Source organism: Merops nubicus, unplaced genomic scaffold, assembly GCF_000691845.1.
Source record: "Merops nubicus isolate BGI_N331 unplaced genomic scaffold, ASM69184v1 scaffold15698, whole genome shotgun sequence".
NCBI classification, from domain to species: Eukaryota; Metazoa; Chordata; class Aves; order Coraciiformes; family Meropidae; genus Merops; species Merops nubicus.
In genome coordinates, this window is record NW_008626482.1 from 1 (window position 1) to 24,020 (window position 24,020).

Genomic DNA, 24,020 nt, shown 5'->3' on the forward strand with positions numbered 1-24,020 from the left:
GTGCTCCTCGGGGCACCCGGAAAAGTGGCGGCATCCCGCGTGATCTGCTCAGCCAAGCACCCTCCACGCGTTGGCGTGTAATTTGACTTGTTTGCATCGATCCAGGTCGTCTGATGGGAGGCTTCTTCCAGTAATTGTTTTTTCATTACTCTCTCTTGATAAATTAGAGCTGTAAGCAGATACGTAGATGTGATAAGGCTCTCTCGGTTTTTTTTTTAAAGAGGGCTAGGAAGCTCAGTAGGTTCACCGGTGGAGGAATGCTGGATTTAAGGAAAGACATATCCCTTAGTCAGTAGAAGTTACTGACTTTGATAGTTCACATCAATGAACTTATTTGATGATCCACAGCTGAAGATCTTGCATTTGTACTCTTTTCTACCTATACCATGGCCAAATGAAAGTTCTTGTTCAAATCTGTTTCTACAGGGTAAGGGGAGAGATTGCTAGGGGAAAATGTGCACGTTCTTGTCTAGTCTGTTAATTTGTTGAATTTGGATCGTATTGCCTCATAGTGCCAAACAGTGGGAGATGCTTACGTTGTATGTCATTAGGAACTGAGCTGTTGGTTTTATAAATCTTGCTGCTAAGAAGCTTTAACATTTCAAACACATTTCAGAGGTGGCCCATGAAGAATTTTGCATTATTGCCTGTAAGCCTATGGGGTGAGATTGCTCCAGTGGTTGTTGATAAGCTGGAGTAATGTGTTTGGGGATACAGGAGAGTACATCTTTTTGTTTGGACTTGGAGGGCCTGACTTCACGAATTCATGAGCTGTATGGCAACATCTTTATATGACTAAATGCTCTAGGACATTAATACTATATACTCCAGGAGTTTTCATTCTCTGAAGTAGTTAGATTTTAGGTTAGACTGTTGAGGAGTCAGTATGATTGATCCTTGAGCTAGGATCTTGCTTTTTCTTGCAATTCTAGCTAACCTTTTTTCATCCCCAGTAGACCTTTTTGTCAACATAAATTCTGCCCTGGCCACTTGATGTAAATCCTGTATGGGACCTCGCATTTCTGCTCCTCAACAGCCCAGGAGTTGTAGGTCTGGGCTGGCCAGGCAGGTAGTTTAAGATTATTCTGTATGTATGATTATGAGAAAAGACATTATGTCATTGATGTTATGCCATTGACATTTGGGTCAATCCCCAGCCAATTTTTTCAGCAAGAAATCTTCTTAGGGAAAAACTAAAGTGTATATCCATGAAGATGAAATTCTGATGGCAGTTAGGTATTATCAGTCCAATCATAATCGTGGGCACTGAGGTGGATAAATTCCAAGCATAAGATTTTTCCTGTGCCTTTCTGATGCGTGAGCTTTAACAGCGCTGTGAGATGAGTCAGCTAGCATAGGATACTAACACTTGGTAGATAATACAGGATTGTGCTTAAAAATACTTCAGTAAAGACAGAATGAAGAAGCACTTCTTATTTACTGTGGAGTTGTTCAGAACAATGTGGTTGTGGTCAGGCAGATTTTTTAAGTTGTAACAAGGGTCATACACTCATGTTTAAGCATATGTTTTGCAAAACTAAAAAGGAGTGCAGTTGCTGACTAATACTCTTTTTTTTTTTTTACCTGGCATTTCTTCTTTGTGTCAACACACTGGTTGTTAGATAAACTGCCAGACAATTTCCTAAAAACTTGCAAGTTTTTCTTGCCTTTGCCCGTGACTTTTACAAGCACTGTGAGGGTGTTGCTTCTCCTCCCGGGTTTGGTTAGTACAAAACCAGTAGCTGGCAGTTTCTGGCAAGAGGCAGTTTGTGCACACGCAGACCTGCCATGCACGTGCGCTTAGAATCTGCAACAGAGCAGTCTAGGATTGTGTTGAAGAAGCTCTTTTATCACACTCCTGCATTTCACGACTTCCTTTTTTGAATCCAAAGCTTCACTTCTGCTGACTTTCTTATATTTTATGCATTTTATCATTGCTCAAGCTCTGAATATTAGGAAGCAATACATTATGGTTTACAATACTGGTTGGGTGTGTGGGTACAATGAAGAGTGATATTCAGTATCTTCAGTTTAATCGCAGTGCTTTTTGAGATGATCTTACAAGAGCCCCTTCTGTCTACAAAGGTTTGCTTCATTAGCCCATTAATCTATACTCCACTGTTGATACCAGTGATGGCTGAGCCTTTCCTGGAGTACTTGCTCCTAGTGTTGTATCCCCTTTGAGCTTCCTTGGACTTCTTTGTGCTACATCACCACCCCTGTGGTTCCTTTTGCTGTAGTAAGTCTTAATTACAAGTCAGGAGATTGTGGAAAAGCACTGAAAAAATACCTTTGTCCTTGAATGGTTAGCTACTGTTCTTTCTGTAAAATGGGTGAGTTTGAAAACGTGGTGGTTTTATTTGTGTTGGTTTTTTTATTTGGGGGGGGGGGCAGGTGGGAGAAGGAGGGGAAATGTGCGTTTGTGTTTTGTTTCTTTTTGGTGTGCTTTTTACTGTAAAAACACTAACTAAAAGTAGACCTTAGTCTTTTACCTTCGTCCATGCATTAAGCTGCAGACAAGGTCTTACCTGACTGAATCGTATGGTTTTTTTCTGGATGCCTGAGAAGTGGTAAGGTAACCCACGCTAGCTGCAGTGAAGGTACGCCCCAGGCTATGCTCACCATGAACTAGAGATTGAATCTAGCACTTATGACTTTTGCTTCTGTTGTCTAGAATCCAGCAAACACTTGCTAGCAGTTGAAAGATATAAAATCTTAGGATACCTGAAGCAAAGAGAAAATAGAAATTTGTCTCTGTAGCTTAAAAGCTAGAAGAAGCTAAGGTGCCAGTATCAGACAAACAGAAAGAAGTTCTAATGGTAATAGTACTTGTTTTTCAGTGTTTCTTCTAGAAACTGGTTGATTATGTTACACAACCTGCAAAAGTTTGACGACATTTAAAAATTATGCTAATCTAGAAGCTGTAGTATTAGACATGAAAACCTTTTTTCATGTTTCAGATAATTATCTATGCATCCCCTTCTCTGCCATTTTAGCATATTATATATGGGGTCAGTGTTGCTGAATGTCTTCAGTGATCAACTGAGACCCCCAGCACTGACATCAAATATGTAACTTGTAGCTACCTCCTAATTGCATGCTGTAACTGTCTTCTGCAGTACAAGTTTGTGCATAACTTAGAATCCAAATTTTTGTTTTGTTTTTGAAAGAAGTAAGACTTGTGGAGTCACACTGAAGGGCTGGCTATTGTCTTTTTCCTGTGATACCACATCTGACAACAGTGAAGAGGTCTCAGAGGTACTTAAGTTCAAACAAGCATGTGGGGGAGAAAAGTCTGTGTAGAGGGAACAGACCCTGGAAGTGCCCAGCTGAGGAAAGGCTGCAGCGTACCTACCTAGGGTATTGTTGCAGACAGGCTTTATGAAAGCACTTAATTGCAGAAAACTTGTATAACTAACCGTGAGGTGGGTATACATATATTAACTTAATTACTGCTTAAGGAATTACTTGTTTACAATAGGCTTTTCGAACCTGATTGTGAAATCTGCACTTAATGTAAATTGATGTTTGCCAGAGTTTGCAGTCAGCCAGAAATGGCCACGATGTACTCACTCCTGTTCCTCCTAATTGCACTGTCTCCTGACACACAGATTACAATACTTAAATGTTAATTGATGATCAGGTTAACAGATTCCACGGGAAAGAGTACAGAGTTGAGAGTTACGGCAAGGAAAGAGAAATTGTGCAGAAAATAGCTTCAAAGTGAGGAGACTAGAGGAAAGAAAGGAGAGGAGGAGAGACCTAAAGGAGCAGAGAGAAGATGGCAATGTTAAGAGTATTCCTGTATCCAGCTGCCTGGCTTGCTTATGAGCAGGGTTGGCAAGAAGGAGCATGTGCTGTGTCTCAGCCACCACTGCATTCCACTCTGGCACCGTGACCGGAATCCACCTTCACTGGCGAACTGGTGTGTTGAGGCACGTGTTCTGATGTGGTGGTTCTGTTGCAAGCACATCAAATTTTGGAGAAGTATTTGCTAGACAGTTGGGGTAACTGCTTAAACCGCAGCAGGGAGGTTCGCTCATCTGTTGGAGTTCTTCCTGGGAGAATGTTTCACAATAAATATGACACTAAGACTCAGGCATGATTGTGGCATTTGTCGTAATCATTTTTGTAGATGCAACATGCTACAGTATGGTTATAAAAGATGAGTCTGTACATTGCTCTTTAAAATATTTGCTTTGTGACACTTAGTGTACTGATTAGACTATTAAAAAAATTGCATAAGAATACGAGTTATAAATTCTAAATGAATATAAAATAAATGTCAAATACGAGACATGAGGAAAAAATTTTTGAATTTGTGTAGCTGTAAAGCAATACTTATACTAGCAGAGAGAATTTCGTTGGCATATTACTTAATTGGAATAACTTCAGTAATATAAATGTTCCTTTTTGGTTTTACCTGTATATATACATTATTTATCTTGCAGGTTCTAAGGACAAAGAAAAAATGAACTCTGGTCTTGCTGACAGAATTTGTAGCTCCATCAGTGGGAATAACTGATCCTATTACTAGACAAAGCTTGAATAATTAGTTTGATTATTTATGCAGGCTTTGTGTTTACTTTTTAAACTAGTAAAGCAACTAATTTGCATTAAATCTTCTAGGAATGATACTGTAAAAATGTGGGAAAAGGATGTCCATCTGTTACTTGGTATTACCTATTACCTACTTCTTGCTTTCAAATCTCTTGAAGGAAAGAGGTGCATAAGAGTGTATAGGGGCTAACTTTTGTTTTCCTAGCTTAGGAAGTTTGCTGAAGTCAAATGGTTTTTATTTATTTATTTTTAATTTCAATAAAGTCTGTCTGAAATTTCAGTTGAGGAAAAAAATACCTAGATCTTTTTGGTGTAGAACCAGAGTGGTGTATTAATGTAAGTAGAGCAAAACTGGAGAACATTTTTACAGTTTTCATAAACTCACATTCTTTTCACAATTCCATGAAAATGGGAAATGATAAAAGCAACATACTTGGGTTTATGAAATGGGAATTATGTGGGTTTAAGAAGCATGTGAAACACACCACAGCATGCAGCTTATCAGCAAAAGCAGTTGAGCAAATGCGTTCTTGCCGTGTGTGTCCTTCCACCCCCCCTCCCCTATATTTTTGGTAATTAGGTAAGTCTGGTTTTTCTAAAAGACTAATGCCTATAACTGTGTGTACTTTTTAGGCTGTGAAAGATTTCTAAGGTCGCCATCAGATGCACATCTCCCAGACTTCCTATCTTGTCTCTCAGTGTAATTCAACCTCTAACTAAAAAGGCTTTGAAAGTAATAGTTTTGATCTTTGCTGTTGTTCATTTACCTACAGCTAAGGTCATGTTTAAAAAAATTTGGCCTACCTATACCCGTGCAACATGGTTCAGTTATGTAAGTCTCCTGTCTCCATTGTTTCTTGCTTCTTGAGGTAGGTGGAGGCCATTGTAGGAAAGGATCTAGCATAGTGCATGTGTGAAGGGAGAAATGATCTTCAGGATTTTGACAACAAATATAAGTTTTGAGATAAGACATTTCTTTTCAAGGTGAAATTTTTGGGTTTACTCAGGAAATTTGCAACTCAGTAAAGCTAGAGGATAAAGCTGTTACAGCAAACTTATGAAAAGATGACCCATCAAGTTATCAACTGAAATTTATTCTTGAAAGGGATAGATGAAACCCCCCAGTCCTACCCCAATATGACTAACACCAGTGTGATCTTCAAAGCATGTTAGGCTGGTTATGGATCAAGCTTTTGTAAGAGAAATGATGCCTGCCAGGCTCAACGGTAACAACAGGGTAAGGCACTTTAAAACAGCAATTGCTTGCCTGCTTGCTGACATGTTTTTAGACAGTATTTTAAATATAGGGCGGCCTTTCCTTTTTTTATTTTAGGCAAAGTGCCATGTGCATTTTTGTTAGTGTTTTAGTTCAGGTAATGTGTGTGCAATTCTAAGTCTCCCCAGTTTACCACACACTTCAGTTTGCATCATGGAGTGGTCTAAGAGTGCACAAAATAGATTCCTTTTGGGGGAACCTAAATCAAGCAACGTATTTCTACTGCAACTGGGTGTTCAGCCACAGAGCCAGCCTAGAACTATGCTGGCAAAGGCCCTCTGAAGCACAGAATGTGTGTAGCGGATCCCGAGCACCGAATGATTTGCTTTACAGATCAGCTCCAGTTAGTTCCATATGTCAGCTGTTAGTGAGTCTCAGGAGTGCTAGTTCAACATGTAGCACCACAGTAGTGTGCCCTCTGAGAACAGGCAGAAATAAAAGCAGAAATGGCATTTAATAGTATTGTTACTCTAGCAGGTGAAAAACTAAACAAACCTCCCCTCCATATGTCTGCACTTGGTATTTTTTCTCCCCTTTTCCATTGAAATGTGTAATATCAGGGATTTTTTGGTTTATTTTAGAGCTTCGGGAGAATGAATATCTTCAACGTTAGGAAAACTTGAACATTAGGAAAATTTAACTCTACTTAATTAAAAGGTACTGCACAGTCTTTTCCCACTATGTTTTCTGGGCTTTGATTCCACTAAACTGAAATAAAATAGTCATTTGGTTAGTGTTAAATATGTTAATTTATGGAAACCTCAAGTTCTTTTGAAAAACTTAATTAATGGTCTTCCACAGTAAACATGGATTCTTATTCCTTCATTAAGAAATTAGCATCTAAGAAGGTCTTTGATAAATCCAATAATATAGCCTTTTTCTGTCACTTGAGGGAGGAGGTAAGCAATAAATGTTCAGCTGATTTGAACATGGTTAAACTAACATTTATCTCATATCAGTTTGAAGTTAAAACACAGGATGAAGTGTGCAGTAGTTCAGCTTTACATCTAACTTTCATTAAATGTAAGGACACTCTTTTACAATCATTGGTACTTGATCATTGTTCCAGAATCATTTTCAGTAACAAAGTGAGTGTTATTTTCATGTTGTGTGTGCACAGCTTAGTTGCTGACCCTCCCGCCGTGTCAAGCCGGGTGTTCCCGTGCCGAGGGTGCGCTCTGTGTGCAGCATGCTTCTCTGGGCTGCGGGGGGCTAACGGAAGGCAGTGTTTGGTGACTTAGAGTTTCTTTACTGATATGATCCAAAAACTGGTAAATGCCAGTACTATTGCAGTATTAGCTTTTTTTTGGGTTTCTGTTGTGCCTCTGTTCCTTTCGGCTTCTGGGTAAATGACCTTGTGTACTTCTTCTCAGAGAAACTGCAGGTGGGTGTACTAGCTGAAGCTGCTGATGTTCCTTTCTGTCCCCTGCATAATGTCAACACCAGGTTGCTGTGTGTGGAGTGAGCACACACTGTGTGGATTGTTCAGTGAGTCCTCAAAAAAGAGAGGTTAATTTTGGGATGTTTCTACACCTCAGTTAAGTGGCAGAGGAAGAAATTCTAGGTTCTGCAGCATACATCGCAGACTGAAATCTCTCAAGTCTAGATCCCAAGCCTGGCAAGTCCATCTTGGCTGGTGGAAAGTGATGGACTCAACTTCTGCCTTAAACCTCTGCTTGTCCAAAAGGTGATATGGTACCATCATAGTTGGTGGTGTCACAGTGCTACCCCTCTGTATCTGTATTTAAATAATGGAAGAGTCAAGTGGAACTGATAAGTATGTGCTGTAGTAATGGATGGGAAATGGTTTGCAGCAAGGGATGGTTCAGTTTTAAAACAGCATTTTTAGGTCAGATGTGAACTTTCATTTTAGTGTACTGTTTCAAGCCCCTGCTGCATACATTTTCGCACTTCGCAGCCAACACAAAACACAGTATAAATGATTACTTTGGAAGGAGGAATAACATCCTTTATGACAGACAAAAAGAGAGCTCTAGAGGGAAGTCTAAGTAGCTTGAGGGTTTTTACACTGCTGTAAAACATCCATGCTGGTTTGTAGTAATAAAACATTCATAAACAACTGCATTCATAGGTAGTGCTGTGCTTTGAAATCGTGTGAAAGTCTAAGCCTTGAATGAAACAGCCTTGAATAATTGGAGAACCATAACAATATTGGAGTATCTTGCCATGTCTTTCTTATTGCCAAGTCAGGATCTTTATTGTGCTAGAAAACTAAATACAGTGTTCAGGTCTGCACAAAACAGAAACATCAAAGCTTATACCATAATACTCTTCCTTCCAAAGAGAGAATAAAGAAGCTACTCCACCCTAGCTTTGAAAAGAAAGAATTTCCTAAAAGCTTGCTCTTGAATTTATTTACTTTTAAAGAAGTAGAGATTTTAACAATAGGATAAAAAGGCCTCTACAGTTTCTTTTTTTTTTCTAGTTTTTTTGTAAATAATATCCACCTTCCTTGCCAAAACTCACAGCTGCGTTTCAGTAAGACTGCGAGACTAAATATTCAGAAGTTGTGGAGTGCTTTGATCTTAAATTAGGGTTTATACCCCTTGTCCTTACCACCAATATTGATATTTGAGAACAGCTTCTAAGGTAGTACTCCCAGCAGCCAAATACTCAGCAAGGAAAGGCTTTATCCTGCTGGTTAATTGCAGGGGATATGACTGATGAAGAAGCAGTTGCGGCTGTGTTGTGAATGGAGCAGAGCTGTACTCTCTCAGACCTTCTGCTCTATTCTAGTTAAAGGTGTTACCTCCTGTAGGCCTCTGACCATGTGTTTCCAGTTTCAGAACTGCTAAGCGAGGTTGTGTAGCTGCTGTTTAAGTCCTGCAGGACCACAACCACGTCATGGCAGATGCCGTATAACAGAGTTTCATTTTATTTTTACCCATTTTGATACAGTTCTAATTTTAGTTCTGTCCCACTTCCTCCTGTTTAATCTGTGAAACCCTCTGTGCTGGTTTTGATGCAGTTTGTGATTTTTGGTTTGATTTTATTGATGTGATGTCTAGGGCTATTTGCTACATTTTTCATGTAAAGGAAGAGCTTGTTGCGAAGGAGCTGCGTCTGGTTTAAAGATTCTTTACTCCATACTATATGTTATTTTAGCTTCACTAGGGCTGACTTGAGACTGGAATATTCATGCTTATGTATTACTTTGATTGGGGGGAGATATATAGATAGGTATTTCAGTAGTGTTGTATGCAACAAGAGATTTAGAATTGGATACATTTGCTTTTCTCTAAAAACAATCAGTGTAGTCACTCATAGAAAGCTGGTTTGTTTTGTGCTCTGAATTTTCCAGAGCATAGCTTTTTTCTGCCTTTAAGTACAAAAAAAGCTCTTTCATTTGAAACTAAATGTTTATTGTACCAGTTCAGTCAACGGTCATCATCTGCGACCACAGTTTAACCCAAGTTACCTTCTCTGACTTCTTTTTGAGGCTCAGATGCAACAGATCTGCTGGGCAAAGGCTGCAGCATTTGTAATGCACTGCAACAGTAGCTCTACTCTGTTGTCTTTTAATTTCATAAAGTCCCAGGTATTTAGGAAAGCACTATGACCATTTTATGTTTTCAGTGTAAGTGGAACAGACCAGTCTCTTTGCTTCCTGTGAACAATCTGCATTTCTTAGCTTTTTCTGAAATGTGCTATGCAGAATGGAAGTTACTTGTTAAGAGCTTGAGCTCACCATTTGGCCTTGTATCGCCTGCTTTCCAACACTATGTTAATGCAATTGCCAGTAAAGAGGCTGCACTCTGAAAGTAAAAATACAGAACATCTAAACAGTGTAATTGCATGAAAATACACAAATATTATATCACATTGAGATGTTTTTGAACAGAACAGGTTTGGAAACGTGTATCTCTAAGGTATTTTGGATTATTTTGGAATAATTCTGTTGTGGTGGAAGGGTGTTACGTTCTTCATTATAACCATGTAAGCATTAAGGTATGACACAGAAGACTTGCTGTCTGCTTTAAGACCAGTGTCAAATGGTTTTTGGTCAGTTCAAACATTCTGAGATTGCAAATCAAAAGAGAACTCAAAGGACTGATTTTTCTGCATTCATAGCTAATATTATACTGGCTACAAGCTTGTCTTTGCATTAAGCAATAGACCAACTAAACAAATTTTATTTTGAAACATTTGATTGTTGAGCTGGGTCACAAACTCCATTTTCTCACCCCTTCTAGGGTATAGACAAGGTGTTTCATCCATTTTCAATACTTACTCTTTAATTTATTGTTGTTTTCCTTGCTCCCGACTAGAGAGGGCTTCAGTGTGTTTGTTTAGTAACCTCAAGGTCTTATGGTCTAAGATTTGAAAATCCTGATATGGTGTTAGCAAGATCTATAGTTGTGACCAGGGGTTTCTGGGATTTTTTTGATTGTTTTTGGTCATTTATTCTTCCCCAAAATTTACCTTTTCTATTCTCAAATAGTTAAATTCACAGTGTATGTAGTTGCAACACTAATTTACTGCTTTTGATTTTTCTAGGGCGCCAATGCCTCAGCTTTGGAGAAAGAGATTGGTCCAGAACAATTTCCAGTCAATGAGCACTATTTTGGTTTGGTTAATGTAAGTTTCCCTCCGTAACTTCATTGCTTTGAAATAACAAAGTGGATTTGTTAAATTAAAAGGCTGCAGCTGAATGAATAATGAAAACACTGAAAAATATAGTCATTGAATATGCATACTTATTGAAATGTTTTTCAGTATTCAGTGTATTTGTTGAAATATGCTATTGAAATAATTGTTGAAATTGGACTGTCTCTGGAATACTTAATTTTATCAATTGTAGGGTATTTTTTAAAACACTTTCTTGCAATTAAAATGTATAAGTCTTAAAAAAAAAAGCTGCTTAAAATATATAGCTTACAGTCCATAATATGCCAGTCTAAGTGAATAAATATAGAAAAAAAAATCTGTGAAAGACTTGATTATATGAAGTGTTCGTATCTGCTATTTGCATTAAGATTTTTTTTAAAATATCGAGTACAAAGGGAAAGTGGTGGAAAAAAAGGAATTGTTCGATTCAATCATCAATCAGTTTTAAGGAATAATTGAAATTTTAATTTCTGGTATTACCTATGAGAAGTATATCGTGCTAGAAATTCCATTATTTTGAAATGAAAGATTAAATTATTTTAGCCAGATTTATTTGACAAGTGCTAGTATCTTGCTTTTCTTAATGAATCTAATTGCTTGTAATGCTGTCCTGCTACTGCAACTTATGGCTTCACCTCTAGGTTCTTAGCACTGTCATGGTTCCAGAATCTGCAATTCAAATACACACTGCACAGTCAGTAAACACTTTTGCTGATAAGCTGGCTTAAATTAGTGCTTTTTTTTTTCCTTTCTCATGAAAGTTGAAATACCTTCAAAATGACACATTGTTTGCCTGAACAGTAAATAGGGCAGTTTAACTCTTAATGCTTGTTAATTCTGTAGCAGAGCTTAGGCTATCAGGGTTGTTCTTATCTGTTATTCTGTCCACAGATAAACTGGTTTTCTAATTTCTTGTCCAAGTCCAGAGCGCATTTAAGACTTAACAGTAAAACTGTATTGTACACCTAATCTTGAAATTTTGCATATTTTGCACCCTTAAGCAAAGTTTCAATAAAAGACAATCTTTTTTAAAATATAATGAATATCAACAAATTCTGGCTTTCTGTGGGGCACAGGAAATTTGAGGGGAGATGTGTCTTTGAGTCATTGTGCTCAACCATGCATGTGATACCTCAGAGTGCTGTTAACTTTCTGTGCAGTACAGGAATGTAGCTTATTTTAGATTCAAGCAATAAAATTTTATGGATCACAATTATTTGAATTGTAACAGATAGTAAAATAGGATTCTATTCCATCTGTGGCAAACTGGTGCTGTGTTTTTCAGGTACAGTGGCTGGGAAAGGAAATTCAGTCATTAAATTCAGCTTGCAGAATTTAAATGTGCCAGGAGGAGGGAAGGTCGTGTCCTCATCATTGGCAAACTGTCACCAATGGCCATTCAGAAAGAATGGCAGAGCTACTGATGATGAAAAGAAATATTAGATAAATAGATAATAAATTAAGAGTACTATTAGATTGAAAAGTGATAGAAATCACAATTTTTGCCTTCCTTGATTTCTCTTAATTGTTTTATAGCAATTACAGGAAGGGGAGCTATTAGAGGTTCATTAGCATTAACTGCTAAATTTTTCTAATTCAGTTATTGGTTTTGTTTGTCCTACCTTTTTCCAGAATGATGGAAAAAATGGAGATAATGTGGAAATCAATAGCTCTCTTCTGAGAGTGTAGTAGCTATCCATTTGAGATGTCTGGAATGCAGGACAGGATTTTAGATAAAGATGACAGTTCTGAAACAGAGATCTGTCAGTGGCAAACATAACATTTATCCAGAGGTAGAATAAAGGAAGAGCAGGTAGAAGTACTAGCTTAATCTTCTCTGCAGCTTTGCAACAGAGTCTAGGGATTATTCAGAGGATGTGCTGAAAGAACAGTTTGAGGGGTAAAAGAAGAATTAAGAAAGGGCAATTATGGGAAGCATATGGGAGACAGATGGTTGCAGGGCTGTTTGATTCTATCAATGAAAGCTCTGAATGGAAAATTCAGCTTAGGCTCGAAAGGACAATACCATTCACTAAATCAGTAGGAAGTACTTAAGATATATGGTAAGTTGAAAATTTCAGTAGTATGTTGTCCAATGCACATGCATAATTAGGAACATCAAATCTGCCTGTCATTCTTTCCCCCCACAGTGCAGTAATGTGAACTATTCAGATCTATGTGCTTCATGAATTAAATAATTTTATCCAAGTAGTGTGAAATAATGGACATTTTAGATCTCCTAAGAGCTACTTTAGTAGCTCTTCAGCAGTTTAATAGTCTTCTAGAGTTTGGTTACTCAGTTTCTCGCAGTGGATCTGTGGGTTTTGGAGAAATTCTATTTATTGCCATGGCCCATTACAACAAATGAAAGTTCTCAGAACTGCCAATGTAGTGGAGCTGGGAGGAACTCTAGGGCTGCACACAGGCAGTGCTCTAAGCAGGTCTAAGTTCTTGGATATCTCCTGGTGGTTTTTGTAGGTCTGTCGAGTTCAAAACTGAAGTTGCCTTCCAGTTGTCTGTTGCATCAGAAGAGTAAAGTATGAGACTATAAGCCTTAGAGTGTGTGGTATTTTTGTTGCAGCTTTACAGATTGTCTCTTTTTTTAATTTCTACACAGGTTTGTGTGTTGTAACTTTGATTTCAGAATAAGTTTTAAAAAAAAAAATGCATGTGAAACACAGAGTGGAGTATTTTTGTGAAAGAAAATAATTTGGTTTCTCAGAATTGAGAACAGAAGAACAGTGTGCACTGAAAAAAAGAAAATATGTGTTTATTTTCTTAGATATCTACATTTTAAGATGGTGTTCATAGAAATAAAGAAGCAAGCAATAAACCAGTTGAAAACATAGATTACAATAACTCTGCTGTGTATAGTCCCTATATTCCTACATTACCTTTCCCTGAATGAGGTAGAGGAGTTTCAGTATCCTGTAGAGGATGACAGTTTAAGATACAAAAGTACACGACTGTAATTTGTACAGTTTTCTGCCATTATTCTGAGGCAGACTTCACAAGGATTTCATTTTGCAGTACATCTTCTTGCAGGCATTGTGCTCCTGAGGCGGTGCCAGCTGTAAACCCAGGGGAGGAGGAAGGTGCCTGTTGGCCATGGCAGAGGAGAGCTGAGTGCTGAAGAAGCAGAATTAGAAAGTGAAGTATAGGTGTACAGTAGGTGGTGGGAGGGTGGGGAAACTGGAGCAAGGTCTCGGTGTTTTCTAAATGAGGGGGGTGCTTTTAATATTAGAGTCAAAGATGGGAATTAAAGTAATAGTAATGGTGAGACCAGCATTCATTCGTGTAACAAATTCCCTACTTCATCTAGAAACCTCCCCCCCTTTTTCCCCTTGTTATTTATTAGACGTACCATTTTTTTTTTTTCATGGTTGGAAGCTTTTATTTTTAAAAGATTTTAGGTTTCAAAGCAACGAAAACATGTTTTATATACTAAACCAAATGTGAACTAATTAAATTTTCTCAGGAGTTTGTGTTCAAACAATCTGTTGCCTACCGTCTTTCTGAATTTGGTTGAAGAAAACCTTTGAACTTAATCTGCTTGCTTTTATTTCTTACCAGCAGGCTTGTAGGTTAGCATATATTCATGTTAAATTAATCTGAATTTTGTTCAGTGTTTCGAGTTCTCTGTTGCTTCATATTCGGTCATCTCTCACTGCACGTTTGCCATTCTAATTAACTCATGTCAAACTGTTCCTTTTTAAAATTGGAATGTTAGGAAATTTCTTTTTGCTGCCTTTTCACCTTTGACACTTGCTGTAGAAATTACTGCACTCTTCCCATTTTATTGAATTTTAAGAACATTCTTAACTTTTTAATGTAGTTCTCTTTTTATGGCTATTTCTAATTCTAAACTCATAAATGCTTATCTTAATATAGTAAAAATTTTGATGTAAACTGCTGTGTGATTTCATCTGCTTCCTTTAAGGAAAAAAGTCCTGATTTTTCCTTTTAAGTACAGTGACCTACATGAGTGCAGATTTGGACCATGAAGAAGCTGATATAGGCATGCGTCCTAGCTTAAATAAATAAAAATAATGGTTGTTAATTTTCTTTTTAAAATGGAGGTCTTAAGACCTCTTAATTTTTTTTTTTTTTTTTTTAATACACTTCTTTGTCATTCTTTCAGTGTATCTTGGATATTTAGGAAGTAGTTTTTCATATCTCATTAATTTAAAATAAAGGGAAAAAAATTTGCCTTCTGGTTTGTAATTAAATTGCATGGTGCTCTTGTTTGTCATTGTCTCAATCAGGAGAGGGCAAAAACCAGTTACTTGCTTGTTATCCCTGAGATGTGATAGGTTTTCATTCTTTTTCTTTATTAAAAGAACCTGCTTTTAAAATGTCTCTAAATGGACTCTTTTTTTAGCATTTTCCCCATCGCAATACAATCACTGAATTTGCTACCCATATATGCTACTTTATTAATATAAAACATAAATATGAATACTATTTTCACATTTGTAAAGAATATGGGTAGTCTGTATGTGCAGGTTATTTGCAGGTTGAGTGACAGCAGCTGAAAGATTGGATTACTTGCTGAGGGCTTTATAAAGATTTTCTCACACTTTCAGTGTTAGATAATAGGTTTCACTGGAGGAGGGCAGCATAAAATGAGAGTGACTCTATCCACCAGCAGCTCACGACACCTTCACCAAGCTGATGGGGAGGTTTGCAGTGTTGGGGTGAGCTGGAGGCCATCCTGGTGATCACAAGACTCAAGTGCTGAAGAGCTGGAAGGAGCCTGGGGAAGAGGGGCATCTGGAGTGCCCTGCTATGAAGGGAGTTATGAATGTTTTTCTAGCTACCCCATTTTAATTCAGTGGCTTGACTCCTTTAAAATGCACATGTCCAAATAGTGCATTCTTTTCCTCTCAGTCTCAATTTGAAACCACCACCTGTACCATAGCTTTGAATCCTAAACAAGCCATGTTGGAATCTTTTAAGAAAACTGTATGCCAATCCTGTCACCATAAAATAAGAACTGAAAATGTAGGAACAGGTTAAAGCCGTTATTCTGACTTTGATAACAACTAGTAAGTTTTGGAGAATCCAATTTCTGAAGTGTCTGTGAAGCTCTCAATGTACAGCTGAATTTCTTCACAATACAGGGTCATGCTGTGCCTGTTGTGTGCTAGATGGATAGATATTTTCACCTGGGCATATTCTGGGAGCTGTGAAATTTGTGTTGTGTTTGAATATTTTGACTCAAGTAAATGCAGAAATGTTAATAATAAATTAAATTTTCCAGTGAGACAAAATTATATAGTGTTGCTCAAATTTGCCTATTTTTTTTCATGCATTTTCATACAGTGTACTTACTAATCCTTTGTGAAGCAGAAATATGCTTTACTATCAGAAACTCAAGAAGAAATGACTTGCAGAAAATTTGCCCCTGCTTATGCATTCTCTTATAATTTGGATTTAATTTTACCTTTCTACACTAATACAATGCAAGCTAATAGATCTCTCTCTTGTTTTGTAGTTTGGGAATACATGCTACTGCAATTCAGTTCTTCAGGCACTTTATTTTTGTCGACCATTTCGAGACAAAGTCTTAGCATACAAGAGTCAGCCAAGAAAAAAAGAAAATCTCCTTACATGCTTAGCTGATCTCTTCCACAGTATAGCCACCCAGAAGAAAAAAGTTGGAGTAATACCTCCCAAGAAATTTATAACAAGATTACGAAAAGAAAATGGTAACTTTTCTTTTTCTTGTGTAATAACCATAAAAATTATTATCTAATTCTGAAGGTGACATAGTGGAATATCTACGTATTTGTTACACGTGGAAAGCATTGTTGGTGCTGCAGTGTAAAGAACAGGTGACCCTCAGATAAGGGTGTAACCCTGGAGCTGTTTTGAGAGAGAATCCTTGTCTGTCTCTCCTCATGTAGAACTGAGTGTATTCTTGGTGACTGCTTATGAAATTGCCTGCTAATTTTAACTCTATGCATTGTATTTTTATAATAAAAATGCACTGTAAAACTTCTGTGTTTAGAAAACATTAATCTTCGGATGCAGGAATCAGTCTCCCAAACTGAGTGTGTGGAAAGGACGTTAAGATTTCCCTGCACAAATCTAGCTTAAAAACCCACAGATTTTTAAATTCATTTGGAATTTGTGCAATACATAGCTTGAGCTACTTTTGAAAGGGTTAATGAATTTTAAAATCACTAATTTTTAGTGCTTTTTTTTGGTGTGTCATTGATATCCTAAATTTCAAGAAGTTTCCAGATATTTTTATCATTCCTTGTTTCTTATCTGCGGGACTCATTGGTCAAAATGTTTTAGAAAATGATTCCAGGTTAAAATAGAGATGACACTGTGTAGTCTACTACTCATTTTGGATACACCTGTATAAAAATAGAGCATAAGCTTTTTCTAAAAAATAACTACTAGGTTTAAAGAAACTGTATGAGATACCATATCTAACACTGCTGCAATACATGTTATGAAACTACTGTTGTAGTCTCTCCAAGACTACAGAAGTGTTTAAATGTTATGATGACCGGAATTTCTAATTTGAAGTGATCCCTCCAGCAAATTCACACCATGAAACCCCTCTCGGACAATGTACAATCTCCTACCTATGCAGAATGGAAAACTGTCATTCAATTCTTTGCTAAGTATACTTGAGTAAGTGTGTTTGCATTTTGATGCCGTTACAGAAATAGTTAATTATGTCAGTGAATGTTGACTAACTCACGAATGTGGAGAATGGCTCAAACTGAAAGCAGCAAGTAAACCACAAGAGCCATTCAGTTCTTTTTAGAATGTGTTCTTTTTAATGCTTAGTTATTTCAGGACACTACAATTCTAAGCAGAAGGCAGCAATTGGAAAATCTTCATTAGAGAAATCAGATGTAAAAGTGCAGCTGTTGTTGGCTTTTTGAGTCGCTTAATGACGATACTCTCACCTTTTCTACAAATAAATGGCTAAATTGTCAGGCAGTGATTACACAGACATCATATGCTATTAAGTGATTATTGTAAAGGTATATAATTCTGAGCTTTAAAAAAGAGCTAAAGACTCAGGTAGATATGCAACGCTGATCTAGATTCTGTTCCAGACAGTATCCAGCTGTACCAGGGTGATAACTGAGAACATAATGTATTCCAGACCACAATACTGCTATTCCATCTTTATTCTCAATGTCTGAATACAACATACATATATTAATAACCTTAAAGCTTAACTGGCTGGGAAGCAGCTGCCAACCTGCAGTCAGCTGAAGGTATACTGTTATGTTTGCTTAAATTTTTTTCTAATTATGAAATGAACAATGAGTAGCTTTCATTCTGTTGTACTTAATGCTAATTTACTAACTGGGCACATAGCCCTGAGATGTCTGTGATGTAATGCTGTGAAGAACCTCTGAAGTGTTTTACCTCAAGAGACTTGTAGCTTCTGCAAGTATTGCCTTAACTAAAGAGCTTTGAGAAAGAAATTAGTTGCTAAAAAACTTAAAGCCATTACTATTTTTAGTCTTAAACTTATTTTCATTGCTAGTGTTTATGACATTGTGCTTATGACAGAGCAGTGGTGGACTTAAAACCCTAAAAGCAAAAATAAATAAATAAAGTGGTGTTTTGAGCATTTATTGTTCATGTTCTTCCTGTGATAGAACATATGGGTGATGAAACCTTCCCTATCATAAGTTCTCAGTTCAATTTTGGACAATATCAACATCTAATGCCATTTAAGATGGCCTGTGCTGTTGAAGATGTTGACCTAAGCTTAGCAGAGATAGCACAGGCCCCGTAAGAGATCCAGGTTGTGCACTGGCATCTGGAGGCTGGACAGGATGAGCTATAACACAGCAAATCAGTGCTGCATGTACACCTGTGTTTAGGTAGTTGAATCATGCCATAGTTCTCTTGCAGAATGGTTCACTCCTATTAACTGTGGTCAGAAATCAGATTTCTGTGAATGTAAGCTGGCTTGTCCTTCTCTGTTCCCACCCCCAGTGTTTTTGACTTAGTTTATGAAGTACACATTTTGGGTTGGTGTTGTGTTGTCATGAATGTTTCAAGATGTGAAATAAAGACTGATTTTAGAATTCAGCTTCTTTTAAAAACTTTTTTGTAACGTAGCATTAACCGATTAATGATAAATCTTTTCTTGTTTTACCTTGTAGAGCTTTTTGATAACTACATGCAGCAGGATGCACATGAGTTCTTAAACTACCTGTTAAATACAATTGCTGATATCTTGCAAGAGGAAAGAAAACAAGAGAAACAAAATGGTCGCCTACCTAATGGCAACATTGACAGTGAAAATAACACCCCACCAGACCCAACCTGGGTGCATGAAATCTTTCAGGGAACACTAACTAATGAAACCAGATGTCTTACATGTGAAACTGTAAGTCTCCATATATCCTGTGAAATGAATTCTTCCATGATTCAGAACTTCATGTGTCATGTTTAATTTATCTCAACAGACTAACATGCTAGATTAGTGTCTTGCTTTAGAAATCTTGCATTAGTGTGAACATTTGAATTTTGTCTGTGTTAGTGAGAAAATTCCAGTGGCTTATGCATGAATTGTAGGAAAAAGCTTTTAGTCAATATTAGGAAAATGTCCAATTGAACTTTTGTCAGCGTGATTATAATCAACTTTCTGATTAGAAAATTCTAAATTGATGTATTCCTAAGAGCAGTGAAGCCTGCTACTTGTGGATGTGGAGTTCTTCTTAAATTTAATGTCTTAATAATTCAGTGTTATGCTTAGTGATACATTCTATAAGTAAGTATTCTGAATCAGTTTCCTCCGATTTCTATGTTTAAAATTTAAAGCCACTGAAATCAAGATACTATGGTTGGCTTTTGGCACTGAAACAGTATGCTGGGATTCTCAAAGAACATAACTTAATGTGCAGGAAAAGTAATCCTTTCCTAAATGTCTGTCCACAGGATTTCTCATACTAGACTGAGAAATTAACTCCTTGGTTAAGCTATACCTAGAATCTTCTTTTGAGAACACTTCTACAATAAGAGAAATCATGTATTTCCGAAAAATTTAAAATTAAATTTCACCTGAGAGAGAAAAAAAGCACAATTTGAAAATTAGAGAAATTCTGTCATGGTTTATGCCTTAGATATTGTATGTAAAAACTAAATGACCACTTTTTGTATCATTCTTCATACCTATTTTCCTTAATTAGGTAATGCACCTATTTCAGCATGATGTTGGACAGAAAGAATTAATCTGATTAAATCTATATATTTCATATATAATTTTCTCTCTCTTCTAGAAATACCTCTCTCTCATAGGTTCCTAATGCCGTATGTAATGTAACTGCAAACTTAATAGATCATGGTATTTTGAGTAATTAGATGGTGATGTCTAGATACCATATTTTCTTTACTGGTAGATTTCTCCTCCCTAATAACTATTTCATGGCAACTGTCAATGGCTTCTCTTTTGGTTCTTGAACTGACTTTTTTCTTCTTGAAACGTGAGTTTAGCCTAGTCTCTCAACATGACTGACATCGTTACCTTTCCTCAATTTGGCATAGTGAATTACTGCTGTCAGGATTTTCATCTGGGTGCAGTTTTAGTACAGTTTGAAAATGCTGATAGGATCTTTACCAGCATATTTCATTAGTTACCAGGTCTATCACAATTTTCAGAATTCTAGTAATATTGCTTAGTTCTGGTTTTGTGTTAGCTGTTGCTGAAGAGGATACACCATATGTGTTTGCCACTATGCTGCCTTGGACAGCTGAATTTCAATCCAGTGTTCTAATACACTTTTCTTTTTTAGTATATTAGGGCCTTTGTTTTCCAAGCCCTAATAATCTGGAAACTATTTTATCAGTTTCCATATATCCAGTATATCAGTTTGTGTCTAATTAAAAGACAGTGATCTGGAAATAAGTGCTCAGAAGCACATACAGAGATATTAATTAATATTACTTTGAATAGTGTCTTGTTTTCAAATATTGTGTGCATATATGATTGTTTTAATGTTTATTGGAATAATACTGTTGGCTTTTAGAGTCTTTCTGTGGTTAAAAATTTAACTGAAAATATCAGGAGTACTTGTATATAGCTCATGTAGAAGATTACAGAGCAATAGTGGATGAATTAGTGCTGCTTAATGGCAACACAATAACCATAGTATATTTTTAATTTAAATTTCAAATTTAATGCATCCTTAAAAATAAAGCATAATATATCTTTGCTCTAAGTGAGAATGGTTATGTTCTAATTAGCCAAACCTACTCAATGTTCTTAAAACCAGCATGGCAAGATTTTATTCTAATTTCAAATGTCCTGATTATAGAAAAGAGCTTCTTTCCAGGACATACTGTCTTATTAGCCTGTCTTTAAGATAAAAAATTAACTGACTAAAAGTTTATCCTCAGTTTAAGTGTGGATGGTAGCATATGAGGAACATAGATACATTTAATTTAACAAATATTTATAGTGATTTAACACAATTTGTTATTAATACAAATTGAAAAAGTTACAAAATTGGTTGTAAATTGTCTTTACATGCTTTTGATGTAATTTGTTATGATGCTTTCCCCCCTTCCTTGATACAGGCAATATGGTGAAGTTAATGTTACAAATTTTTGTGTCTCATTGATAAAAATTATCTAGAAGTTCATTGGTTTTACAGATTTCTCTCACAATTTAAGGAGAGAATAGCAGTAAACCAGAAAATAATGTAACTGACTTTGTTAAAACGAAATTTGAAATAGCTAAATGTGGGCAGTACTTCCACAGAGAAAAATGGGAAATTGTCATGGGTCAAAAGCACCAAACGTATTTAATAATGTTTTCCTCCAGCTGATGGTCTTACTTTTGTATTCAAATGACTCTAGAAAGCAAAAAGTTATTTGGCTCAATTCTGCTTTGGACTGAGAGAAGGTGGTAAGGAAAATCTCAGTTGTGTCTCTTAAAGGAGTACTAAAGATACTTAAACTATGCCCTACTTTTTATCACCTTTTTTTTTTTTTTAAACCAAGATAAGTCATGCCCTTTGTTTCAGCTTCATTTAAAGACAGTTTCTGTCTTGGCACACATGGGAACCTAAAGTGGCAAAAGTTGTGGGTTTGTTTGTTTGTTTGTTTGTTTTTGTTAGACAGCAGATTCACATTTCTAGTGAAATTCCAAACTGAAGTAAATACAGATTCCATGAATTAGCCTTCTGAGTTTTCTGTTCTGTTCAGAAAACAGAGTACAGCTGAGCTGTTTGAGTGCAGATTATGCCCTTGATGTGAGAACATCATACCATCCCCCTTAACTGAGAACATCCAAATTCCTAACTGTTATTCAGATGGCTTTTTGAACACATTGAGCACATCAGGACTTGAATTCTGCAAGTGATGAGGCTTTCTGACTGTCCATCTTCTTTTCATCCTATAGGTGATTGAAATATGTAGCATTGGTGACTTTAGTCTAAGGAGCTTAGTGGCATTTATTTGAAACAGAACCTCTGCCAAAGAGGAGGGGTGGGATGGTTAGAGTGGAGGTGGACTTCTTAATAATTTTCCTTTTTTTTTTTTCGTGTACTGTTCAAATACTAATGTTAAAAAAAATCTTCAAAATTAAGAATAGCTATTTCTAAATTATCAGACATGGAAAAAAATCCATTTGGCTATTCCTTCAATAAAACCTTTAAGAGTTCCTCATGATCCTAAGAGCACAGCAGACTGGCTTACCTGAGAGGTTCCCTCTCAGCAAACAAAGGTTTCCAGCATTATCACAAAGAGTGGAAGAATCCCTTTTATTAACCAAGTATAACACATCCCTTTCCTCTTCCCCCTTTCCTCCCCCCATTACAGCTTCTGCATGGGATAAAGCTGCTTGTGAAATCTTTGGTTCATGGAATTTGCTCTGATTAGAGCAAAAAAAGGGAGAATTATTTAACTGCATGTCTGAATAACACTGCTTACGAGACTCCTTAATTCTAGCTGTCCTAGCTGAAGAGTGCAGCAGAATATTTTCTAGAACTGATGTGGGGGTTTTTTTTGAGCCATTCTTAATCCCTAGGCTAAGATGATTTCCACCAGAGTTCTTAATGTTATAAACTCAAATTTGATAATTCCAGAAGTGGTTTGCAGTGGGATATTTTGATGAATTGCCGACACCCCTAAACATTGATACATCCCTGAAGACAGGAAATGTGCAGCACAGTAAAGATGCACTGAAGGTGCCTTTTTTTCCCCCACTCTACAAACATCTTGGAATTTTTCCATATATGCTTCGTGATCCCTTTAAAAGTATAAACATTACACTTCAGCATCTAAATGATGTAACAGATGTGATGTATACTGGCATGGCAACGTAATTTTTGTACATATACATTTAATTCTTTGAGAGATTAGCTACAGGAAAACTGGAAGGAATAGTTGCCCAGTCCTCTCACAAATACTATCAGAAGCTTTTTGTAAGTTTTTTGATTTGCTCAATGGTATTAATTCTCAAAAAGATTTGTCTTGACCCCCTGTATTTTTTCTTTTTATTCTGTGTGTTTCTTGTCTCAACAATCAGAGAACAACTTTCCAAATTTATTTTAATTCTGAGTTGAGAAGGGAACGTATATCTCGTATATTTTAAAGATCAGCTTACATTAGCCCTCCTGTAGCTGTTTAACTTTCCATGCTTTCAGTCAAAAAATTTCAGCCAAGCACCTTTTCTGAAAGCACTTACTGTTGTACCTAGGAGTCATAAAAGCAGAGGATGTTCTCATCAGTGGCACTGAGTATCTCTAGATACAGAGAGGAAACACTAACAGACAAGAGTTAAGGTTGCACATTACTATTTCCCAAACCTTTTAATAATTGTTTTTCAGTGCAGCTGTGGATTTTGTTCATCACTATTTCCCAGGATTTGTGACAGAATTTATTCTCTGCTTCTAGGATTTCCTTTTTTACTTTAATTAGTATTCCTGCATTTTTGTACGAAATGGCTATGTGCTATTCTGTCTCTATCAGACCAAATCCCAGCCTCATGTTTACCAACAAATTTACTGTCTGCTGCTCAGTTAAGAGTATGAATCTAGCCAGGAAGAGGCTTCAAAGTATTTGTGCTGTTTAGTAAGGACAGTGTGCTATGCAAATACATAACTTTCAGTTGAAGGGAGACATAGGGGGAGAACAGAGATAAGAGCCCTAAATAAAAGAATGCCAGTGATTGTATTCCTTTGTAGAGTGAGGTGTTGGGAGGAACTTGGCATTAATATTGTTGAGCTGAAATCACAGCATGCTGATAACTGGCATTATATACTTCCACACGTATAGACTTCCTTCTTCCTGAACAAAAGCAGAAATGAGATCTAGCAAATATCTGAAATAGAAATGCCATCTGTAACAATTTTTAAAAGGCTGTTATAAGGTAAAAGATGCATTCTGTCAGTAGGAAATGGTACTGAAAAACAGAGGTAAATTAGTTGTTAGAGGTAAATAACTTGTTTTAACTATAATTTATTGATTCTTTTTTCATGCAGATAAGCAGCAAAGATGAAGACTTCTTAGACCTTTCAGTTGATGTGGAACAGAATACTTCAATCACTCACTGTTTAAG

The 24,020-nt window shown here is 36.7% G+C and overlaps 1 protein-coding gene across 1 annotated transcript in view; it reads left to right on the top strand.

Annotated features, from left to right (window-relative positions):
* Positions 1–1,573: 1,573 nt before the first annotated feature.
* Positions 1,574–24,020, top strand: part of LOC103778435 (ubiquitin carboxyl-terminal hydrolase 12) — a gene marked incomplete at its 5' end in the record, with an annotated part of 30,479 nt that continues 8,032 nt past the window's right edge. Inside the window, 5 exons of the mRNA XM_008946023.1 lie at positions 1,574–1,693; positions 10,355–10,435; positions 15,963–16,176; positions 18,619–18,845; positions 23,944–24,020. Coding sequence (XP_008944271.1) covers positions 1,574–1,693; positions 10,355–10,435; positions 15,963–16,176; positions 18,619–18,845; positions 23,944–24,020 — 719 coding nt within the window. The remainder of the gene's footprint in view (positions 1,694–10,354; positions 10,436–15,962; positions 16,177–18,618; positions 18,846–23,943) is intronic.